Source organism: Hyalella azteca, unplaced genomic scaffold (genome assembly GCF_000764305.2).
Source record: "Hyalella azteca isolate HAZT.00-mixed unplaced genomic scaffold, Hazt_2.0.2 contig11464, whole genome shotgun sequence".
Classification (NCBI taxonomy): domain Eukaryota; kingdom Metazoa; phylum Arthropoda; class Malacostraca; order Amphipoda; family Hyalellidae; genus Hyalella; species Hyalella azteca.
Genome location: NW_025941463.1, coordinates 413,002 through 424,075, shown reverse-complemented (window position 1 = coordinate 424,075; position 11,074 = coordinate 413,002). Strand labels below are relative to the sequence as shown.

The 11,074-nt window shown below is 40.0% G+C and overlaps 1 protein-coding gene across 1 annotated transcript in view; it reads left to right on the top strand.

The window, feature by feature from the left end:
• The window catches only part of LOC108680635 (calpain-B), a 58,786-nt gene that overhangs the window by 36,579 nt on the left and 11,133 nt on the right, over positions 1-11,074 (top strand). The window contains exons 12-17 of the mRNA XM_047882851.1: positions 480-557; positions 2,216-2,277; positions 3,759-3,893; positions 4,620-4,788; positions 5,472-5,572; positions 8,431-8,602. Coding sequence (XP_047738807.1) covers positions 480-557; positions 2,216-2,277; positions 3,759-3,893; positions 4,620-4,788; positions 5,472-5,572; positions 8,431-8,602 — 717 coding nt within the window. The remainder of the gene's footprint in view (positions 1-479; positions 558-2,215; positions 2,278-3,758; positions 3,894-4,619; positions 4,789-5,471; positions 5,573-8,430; positions 8,603-11,074) is intronic.

Sequence of the window (11,074 nt, the reverse complement as noted above, 5' to 3'; positions counted from 1 at the left end):
CTCTAGATGATACTCCTCTCCTGCCTCTCTAGATGATACTCCTCTCCTGCCTCTCTAGATGATACTCCTCTCCTGCCCCTCTAGATGATACGCCTCTCCTGCCTCTCTAGATGATACTCCTCTCCTGCCCCTCTAGATGATACTCCTAATTACAATAGATGATGCACTCGCCTCCTCTGCCAAATATCCAGCTTGCTTCTGTAGTCGTTCTTTGCCTTGCCGTAAACTTTTGCCACATGCCACCTGTGGCTGTTGCCACATGCCACCAATGGCTGTTACCACATGCCACTTATGGCTGTTGCCACATGACACCTATGGCCGTTGCCACATGCCACCTATGACTGTTGCCACATGCCACCTATGGTTGTTGCCACATGCCACCTATGGCTGTTGCCACATGCCACCTATGGCTGTTGCCAGCTGTTTTCAACTGTTTTTGCCTAGTGTTGGCAGGTGTTGACAGGCGTTGTGTTCACCAGGAGATCAGCGGGGACCCGCAGTTGTTCGTGGACGGCGCGTCGCGGTTTGACGTCAAGCAGGGCGAGCTGGGTGAGCTGGTTATGTTTTATAATAATAATATATTATGTAAGTATAATATATTAAAATAATAATTTTAATTAACATTATTGTCAACATTATAATAATAATAATAACAATATATTATATTAGCGTAGTATATTAGTATAGTAATTAAAATGATTTTAATTATCAATGTTATAATGATAGTGCTATATTATATTACTGGAATATATCAATATAGTAATAATAATGATGTTAATTATTGTTATTATGAACATTATAATAATATTTATATATTTTAACCTATATATTAGATTATTCAAGATTAGGGAACCTGCGGGCTGATGTTTTAATGATTCAGCAAAGTTTGCTGAATGATACAGTACATTTATTGTAAAAATAATGTAGACCATCAAATTTTTTTGGCCTATTTTTCTTTCGTTCTGCAAATCATTTCTTTAATAGTACAAAATTCGAAATTTGTTTAAAGTCTGAAAATGGAATGAAATATAAATTTTAAAATTGAAATAATTTCAATTCTAAATGATTATTTAGCCCTGACATAGGCCAGGACTTTTATATTAATTGTATATCATAGTTATGGATACTATTGTAATTTACGGAATTTTAATTATCATGATATATTATCATAATATATATATTAATTATGTTTAATTATCATTCATTATATAAGTTGACATATATAAACGAATTCTTCCGATTCATAATATATTATATGACCTATATAAGTGAATGGACAGAATGATCCCATTCATAATAAAATTCATTCAATTATTCACATCTTATTTATTTTGTCAATTAGGTAATGAATTTAATTAAGATTGTCCCCTTAATTCAATTAAGATTGTCCCCTTGATGTTAACTGGCAAATTAAAATCCTAATTTGAATATGTTTATTCACAATTAACATTATATTATCCTAATTATTATGTCCAATTTATTTTGGCCTATAACAATGGATATTTTGAAATTAAAACAATTATTTGACTATTATAATTGGCATTTTCTTGTAAATATAATCACTTCATTTTCAAGCATTTTGTATTCATAGTCGTGATTTCCGATAATAACAATAAATAGGTAACAAAAATTATTATTAATCAATAATAATGATATTAATCGATAATATCAATAGCTACAATTTTTCAATACGAGATATTCGATATTATCATAATATGAGAAATTTTATACCATTATCAATTCGAATAAATGTAGGATATTATCCTGTTTATAATAAGCAATATATAGTATTTAAGAATAATTTATATTATCAATTAGAATATATATAGGATAATATCCTGTATATAATTAACAATATATAGTATATACGAATAATAATTGATATTATCTATGAGAATATATTAATTATATTATCCTGTATATAAATGAACAATATAAAGTATATAATTAAAAAATTAACTACACAATTAACCGCTTATCCTGCATATAATAAACAATGTAAAGTATATACGAATAATAACGGTAATTAACCACTTATCCTTTATATAATAAACAATGTAAAGTATATACGAATAATAACGGTAATTAACCACTTATCCTTTATATAATGAACGATGTAAAGTCTGTCTCTTATACACATCTAGATGTGTATAAGAGACAGATGATACTCCTCTCCTGCCTCTCTAGATGATACNTCTCAAGATGTGTATAAGAGACAGGTAGTGGACCTGTTGTGTCTGTAAGGGGGGACAACTACGCTGGGGCCTTCCACTTCAGGTGAACTGTTGCGCCTGCTGGGGCACCTGCTAGGGCACCTGATGCACCTGCTAAGGGAGGGATTTGTTGAATATGTAGGATGGGAAATGAGCTGCAGCATCTGCTCCGGCAGCGGATGCACCTACTGGGTCACCTGCTGGGGACCTGTTGTGTCTGTACAAGGGGACAACTACACTTGGGCTTTCCCTTCAGGTTGGGGACCTGGTGCATCTGTTAAGGGGGGGGGGGCATGTTGCATCTGTTAGGACGAAATGGATACCTCTCAAATAAAAATTATTGGTGGAGCATCGATGAATATTGTTGACTACAGGTGAAAATTTTAGGTAGAGCACCGATTGCGCATCGATGCGTCATCTATGGCGTTTCCGGCCTATGTTCCACCTATGACGTGCCTTCGGCCATGGACACCCTACCCGTAAAAGCTCTTCTTCCATCAATAACTGCCCATTGGCACCGGTTGCGCATCGATGAGGCACCGATGGCCACATTTAAAATGAAGTCGATAACAAATTTTCCTCTAGCTTCATATCCGATGCTTTTGCATTCACTGATATTGCTCCAGTCGATCGTATTCTGAGGACTACGTATGCAAATCCATCCTGTCTGTACAAGTATCAATGTCAGACATATTGCAGAAACAAATTATCAAAGTACTATAGACGTACCTCGTGAGAAATCGAGTTGGAGAAAGTCCCTGCCTGCAGGATTCGAACTCTGGTCTCTCACGCGAAGCCAAGCCTCTACCGTTGTGCTATCAGAAAGGACATGGCTGTCGAGTAATTTTAAAATATTCAATTGAAGAATTGCAATTATTAATATCATACAATGAGAGAAGGTAATTCTAACTACCACTAGCTGTGATGACTAGATGGTTCCATTAGCCATTTTATATGAACATGCTGCAACATTCGAGAAAACAGCCGCTGAAAGATACTTCGTTTGTCCATAACGAACAATTGTTCAGCTCAGAGCAAAGGCTACCGGAAAATGCTTGATAAATAGGGAAGTTTCATAATGTGAACATTACACCTATTTTAACAGCGGTTCGATTCGAAATATTTTTCCACTAATATTATTGCGTGTTTTAACGAATCATCACTCGATGATTTCGAAATGTAAGGCGGGAAATGCCTCCATCACTTCGTGTCATTATTTTTCTCTAGCCTAATATAATGACTGCCAGCTATGCTCCCCCCACTCGATTTATTGGTGTTTTATTGTCGATTTTTGGCAGATCTGTTCACAAACCGTTACGACGCCTGTAATCTACCATTGCCAAATATAATCATCGATGCCCCACCCTTAATTTTTATTTGGGCTGCTGTAGGGAAAGGGTGAGGCTGCTAGACGTAGATGAAGAGAGTTGCCTTCAAAACCATTCCCTCCATTTCCGTGCCCTCCCTCATGGTAATGGGCTGGGGCATTGTAATGGGTAAGGTTATTACCCAGGGTTATGTTTCTAACGTGCCCGCACGTCGCAGGTTCTGGCAGTACGGGCGCTGGGTGGACGTCGTGATAGACGACCGTCTGCCGACGTACTACGGCAAGCTCGTCTTCATGCACTCCGATGAGCGCAACGAATATTGGTCCGCCCTGCTGGAGAAGGCCTATGCTAAGTACGATAGCACTCGTATAGGCCATTGTAAATTATTAGCATATTGGAAATACTCAGTGGTGGGTACAGTTTGCTAATCCGCTAACCGTTAATTAGTGAAGATGACGTTTTCCTTAGCCGGTATGCCACACTGATGTCTGACTACGTCAACATATGTACGTTAACCAATCACGTTTTGTGTAACAAAAGATGTGATAGTTTACACAAGACGTGATTGGTTGACGTACATATGTTGTAGTCAGCAATGATTGTGGCACACCGGCTAAAATAAACGTCAGCCTCGCTAATAAGCGGTTAGCGGATAAGCGGATTGTGCCCACCACTGGAAATACTGATTATTTTAAATAGCGTTCAGAACTAAGTCTCTCACGTTATGACCCCGGCCTGTTACCCCCCGTTACTCGTTAACTCCCTTGTCCCATTGCCCCCCCTGTCCCGTTACCTCCCCTGCTCCGTTACTTCCCCTGTCCCGTTACTTCCCCTGTCCCGTTACCTCCCCTGCCCCGTTACCTCCCCTGTCCCGTTACTTCCCCTGTCCCGTTACCTCCTCTGTCCCGTTACTTCCCATGTCCCGTTACCTCCCCTGTCCCGTTACTTCCCCTGTCCCGTTACCTCCTCTGTCCCGTTACCTCCCCTGTCCCGTTACTTCCCCTGTCCCGTTGCCTCCGCTGTCCCGTTACCCCTCCCGTTCTTCCCCACCCCCCTTGACCCGTGGTCCCCGTGACAGGCTGCATGGGTCGTACGAGGCCCTGAAGGGAGGCACCACATGTGAGGCCATGGAGGACTTCACTGGGGGCGTGAGCGAGCTGTACGACCTCACGGCCGCCCCTCCCACCCTCTTCCAGATCATGCTTAAGTCCTACGAGCGCGGCTCTCTTATGGGGTGCTCTCTAGAGGTGAGACTTAGGGGGAGTGTTGGTAAGAGTGGGGGACTCGGTGGGACTGGGTGGATGTGGGACTGGGTGGATGTGGGACTGGGTGGATGTGGGACTGGGTGGATGTGGGACTAGAAGATTAGAGAACTCTACGACCTCACCGCGAATCCCTCGAGGTTAGAATGTTTGAGCACCAAGAGAGTGGGAGAGAGGTTGGGGACTTGGGAGACCTGGTGGACTTAGGGACACGGATGCTGGAGTGAGAAGCAGGACTTGAGTCAGAGTTATAAATGGGTTTTAGGACTGGAAATGAAGTTGGTGGTGAAAGTTGAACTTGGGATTAGAGTGTGAAGTATGATGTAGATACTTGGGGTGAACTCCTTAATTAAGGAGGGACTTTGAGACTGGGACTTAAAGGCTGCCCCGTGGTGTGCGACTTAAGAGAGCTGAAAAACTTGGAGTCTGATGTCTTACAATTTTTTTAATTTTGGATTTAAAAAACCTGAAACACAAATTATTTACGTATTGATTAATTATTATTAATACTTATTTAATTATTATTTTTTATGAATTAATATTATTATTCAATTAATTATTAATAATAATTGATGATTATTATTATTATTGATAAATTGATTATTAATGATATTTGATTGATCTATTCACCACTGTTACCTAATTAACTCCCCAATCGGCCCGTGCAGCCGGACCCTAACGAGGTGGAGGCCCGTTGCGCCAACGGGCTGGTACGTGGCCACGCCTACAGCATCACCTGCGTCAAGTACTGCGAGATTCAGACGCCCAGGTACGTTAAATGTCGAGGTACGTTTATTATGAAGGTACGTCCAATGTGGGGATGTTCCATCAATAGGTACGGACGTTAATTATAAAAGAAGTCTACTGAGAGGTACGTGCATTAAAATAAAAGGTGTGTCCATTAAAATGTATGTCCAATATGAGATATGTTCATTATAAAGTACGTATATTGAAAGTATCGTCCGTCACAAAGTACGGTAATTTGCACGTTCGTCATATGAATTGGCAGGCACGTGGAACATCAAGGTATTATGTTCATTGTTTCTAGTTTTCTGACGTCAAGAGCGACTCGATGTCTGTCTCCGCGAACGGCCTGTTGCTGTAGGTCAACATTACCAACCGAATCAAAATCTAGCGTTGCCCCAGCTTCTGATCATCCTTAATCAGAAGCTGATTACCCTAATCAGCTCCTGATAATCCTAATCTGCTTTTGATTACCCTAATGGGAAGCTGCCACGACTCTGAATTTTGTTTGGCAATGGCTTCAAACGTAGCGACATTGAAAACCGTATTTTTAAATTCTTAGCGTGATTTTTTTTCTATTTTTCTGTCATTTTGATATAAAAAATTTTTCAGATGTCAGATAATCTATAGAATTTATTGTAAGATTTTTTAAACTAATAGAATAACCTTCAAGAAGCTTTCGCAGACCTTTTTTTGTAGTACTAGTAATTTTTCGTTTTAGTTTCGCTTTCTTAGTAATGTTGTGCTTTTTCCAATTCCATTTTTATTAGAAGCAGGATTTTCCGATTTTCGTGGTAAATTTCGTTTATTGACGCGTTTTTGTGAACTTTATTACGCTCTTAGTTTTTTCTCCTTATGAAATAATTTTTTAACAGTTTTTAATTTAGTGATATGGAAGGTAATTTTTGTGTGAATGCAAAAGTTTATTATGCAAATTTTCTAAAATGTAGATCTTTTTGCTAATTTTTCTTAGCGATTTTCCATGCTGTTAGCCTAGAACAATTTTAAGTGAAAATAATACCTAACTGTCAGCGCTTTTATCGTTTTGCAATGCGGACATTTTCATTTCATTTCCTATCTAAAAAAATGCTTATAAGTGCATTTATCGCCTGTGGATAGCGGCAGCGAGCTGCGGTATTTCGGCCGACACAAGCAGAGGCTCGTGTCCATTTGGCAGCAGGTCGACAGGTAACCTCCTTATATACCCGCAGTCTTGCCAACTCCGTGAAGAAATAATGCATTTTTCAAGAAAATTACATGTACACAATTTTCTTTGGATAATAACCACAGAAAATATATGGAAAATTACAGAAACTCTTTAAAATTTCTCCTCACTAAGTGAAAAATCTTAATGTGAACATCTAACAAATTAAAATTCTTCAGAAATCGAACATATCAACGGTGTACTTTGTAGATTTTCGAATAAATTCACCTAATTCACCGAATTATTTGTTTTGCTTCATTTATTTGGCAATTCTGTTGGGGCCTGAGTGAATGATGAACCGTTTGTGATTCTTCAACCGTTTTAGAGCTTTTCGATCCCGTTGACCATTTTTTCGATCCCGTGAATCGTTTTAGATCCCACAGACCACTTTGAACCCGTGAACCATTTTCAATCTCGTGAACCATTTTCGAGCCCGTGACCGTGTTCGATCCCGTGGACCGTTTTTGATCCCGTGGACCACTTTGAACCCGTGAACCGATTCCGATCCCATGAACCGTTTTCGATCCCGTAAACCATTTTCAATCCCGTCAACTGTTTTCGATCCCGAGAACCGTTTGTTTTCAAGCAAATTATCAGAGCCCGAATGTAGACGAAACGCAATTGCGTGAACCAAATTGTCGCCGCGAACTTAAAGTTGTTCCTCTTCCCCCACTTTCCCCTCCCCCACACACGACCAGCCTGGGCAGATCTGGGGCCATACTTTCAAAACTCGCTAAGTGAACGCAAGTACTTACGCTCTATTTTCTTGTCTATGATTGATGGATTTTGCTTAAAAGGCCGTCAACGATTGGCTGATGAACTTACGATCTCTTAACTTTTTTTGAAAGTATAGGCCCTGGTTCACCCCCACGATAGGTCTGCATCATTCCCCCCTCAAGGTTCGACTAATCCCCCCTTTTCCATCCCTTTTTTAGCGCATTTTCTCATTTGTGGAAAAAATGCACTATTGTGCTCGCCATGTCCGTATGTCCGTCCGTCTGTCTGTCCATCCGTGACTTCACGTTTTCGTCGACGAGAAAATGCGCTCTCTATCACTCACTGCAGTGAGTACTGAGTTATATTTTTTACCCTTCTTATCCTCCTACTTTCTATTTTTATCCATCTTTTCCTCCTACTTCCCAACCTTCATCCTCTCTATATACTCTTGTACATTTCATTCCTTCTTTATCACCTAATTCTAAAGTTTTATCCCTTTTTAGCCTCAAATTGCCTCGCCTCTAATCCCCATTTATCCCCTAGCAAGATCCCCCTGGTGTGCATCCTACCTTTAATCCCCCTCCCCTCAGGCTGTCAGGGAAGTTTCCCTTGATCCATATTCCCCCTTACCCCACCCGAGGTGTTGGGAAAGATCCCCTAATTAGTATATATTGAGAGAACATGAATGCCTGTAGCGACCATCCTGGGGCTGTGGTAACCATCCTTACCACAACTCCCTCTGTAAGGGAAGATCATCATTCAATTGTTGGCAGAAACGGCCACTCCATCACTACAATAGCAGCAATTATCTCTGGTCACCATAAATCGCCACCGCTCGTCTGCTAATTTCATTGATTGCAATACGTACCCTCCAAGGTGTTTGAGAAGGTCCTCCAGATCCACATATCCAACTCCTCACATGTTTCCACTTCATAATCCCCCTAATTCCCCCTCATCTGCAGGGTGTCGGGGAAGATTCCCCTGATCCGCATCCGCAACCCATGGGGCAACGAGGCTGAGTGGAACGGCCCATGGAGTGACCAGAGCGAGGAGTGGCAGTTCATCCCCGAGGAGGAGAAGCAGGAGATGGGGCTCACCTTCGAGCACGATGGGGAGTTCTGGATGGCGTATAAGGTTTGGAAGGAAAAGACATATAAGTGGTATAAATAATAGAGAGAATAGGTAGTATGTTCAAAAGTATAGAAGCAAAGAAAATAGCCAGAAAATTCACCATTTCTTTAAAAGGAAAACGTTTCTAAGACCAGCTTCATCATCAGTTCAAAACCTAAAACACAGGTTAACCCAAACAATTTACAAAAAATTCACATTAAAGCATAAATCGTCAAATGAGAAACAAACAAGAATGAAGCAAATACGGGTAGACAAGCCTATCTATTTGCAATTTCTAGGGGATATGAACCGTTGGCGACATTTACAGTAAATAGGCTTTTGTTTAAAAATATAAAGGAACTCCAAAATTCGCAGGTCGGAAACACTGGTTGTAAAGGCCAAAATTCGGAAATCACTTTGCACTGCTCGGCATGGACGCGTACTGCTGAATGAGGGAGATGCGCAAGCAGGTTTCCTGTTCTAAAACTCCTTCCTTTATACTCCGTCAGCCTAGTATAAATGTTGCGTTGAGGTCATACGGACATACGCAGATGCGCATAACGCACAACTAAATTGATAAACTAGGGACGATCGCATAGGAACAGGGAGTGTATCTTGATACACGAAAAAAGAACGAATTTTAAAATTATTCACCAGCAATACATGAAGATTTACATTTGGGAGGTATTTAGAGAACAAACCTTTCAACTCTTTAGCCATAGACTCAGAAGCGGGACCAAAGTAAGGAAATGAACAATAAACAGCATTCCTATGGTCACGTTCGGGAACAACCTCAGAATATTACTTACGTAGACAAAATTTTTTAATTTGAGTATATACCAATTGTGACGGAATCCCATTAAGTGAAAACGTACTGCGTAAAAATTCATATTCAGAGTGCATAGTATAGAAAGCTAAGCAAATACGAAAGCATCGGTTTATTAACGTTTGAATATAATTTATTTCGAACGAAATAATAATAATTAATAATAGCGGTTTCAGCGTTTATTAGGCCGTAGGCCTGTCGCCGATTCTTAACATTGCAGAATATTCACAGCATTTTGCGGTCTCAAACTCGCAACTCACTGCTACAAACCGCTTTGCTTAACCGCCCGGCCTCCTCGCCGATTCTGACAAGAAACTGGCGCACAGAGCTGGGATCGAACCCGCGCCTCTCTGCGCCAAACTTGGTACGCTGAACTGTAACCACTGGGCCACCCTGCCTGTAACCACAAAGCTAAAGAAGCTGGACAGAGGTCTGAAAACGGCCATTTGATTTTGTGACATTGCAATAAAGAAAATATAAACTAATGTTTGATTATAGCTCCATGGTAACATTGATGAATTCATGCTGGAGATTAAGATAATCAAAGAAAAGGCCTACATGAGAAGGATGCTTGAAAATTAAAGAAAGTGTCAGCGGCATACCGGTTATAGAATAATGGCTTAAAATCAAGAGGACAAATGGCCAGCCGTGTAGCCTCGTGGAAACATATAGAAATGTTTGCAAAAGTTGGGCCCATAGGAAGACCCATGCCCAAACCATCAATTTGTCAACAAAATTTGCCATCATATACAAAAATTGAGTTTAAAAAGAGAATTCCAGAAGAAATTTAAAACAGTTGCGGTTCAAACCGATGACACAGTCATTCACACTTTTAAACAAAGAACTTAGGCAGATATCGATAGTTTCATGAAGGGGTATATTGGTAAACAAATTTTCTACATCAAATGAAGCCATAGTCAAGTCCTGAACATTAGTGAAATTTTTTTGGCGATCCACGAACATGTAAGTGTTGTCTACCGTATACTGATTGGTGGTGAGACAGTTCAACCGGAACTAAAAATTTAGCAAGTTTGAAGCTCGGAGTGTTGTAATCAACGAAGTTTAGGCGGAATTGAATTTCAAAGCGAAATCTGGTTTATGAAATTTTGTAAGCCAGTTGAGCCAGTCTGGTTTTGTAAATTTTGTTTTTGAGGGGGATTTTTGTTATGAAATCCCCCTCATTCAGCAGTACGCGCCCATGCCGAGCAGTGCAACGTGCCAGTGTCCGATAGTGATTTTCGAATTTTAGCCTCTACGACCTGCAATTCTGATCTGCGAATTTTAGAGTCCCTTTATATTTAAAAAAAAGTCTAGTTTAAATGCCGCCAACAGTTCATATCCATTCGAAATTGTAAATGGACAGGCTTGTCTACCCGTATTCGCTTCATTATTGTTTGTTTCTCATATGACGATTTACGCTTCAATGTGAATTTATTGCTAATTATTTGTACCTGTGTTTTAGGTTTTGAACTGATGATGGAGCTGGACTCCGAAACGTTTTCCTTTTTAAGAAATGGTGAATTTTCTGGCTATTTTCTTTGCTTTTATATTTTTGGTAACTTGCGATTTAAGTAGTCAAGTGATTTTAATACTTAGGTAGTTTGTTATACCAATGGGTATAATAGCAGGTATATTATGGGAAATTTACTTGGAAGTTCTAGCGTTATCAA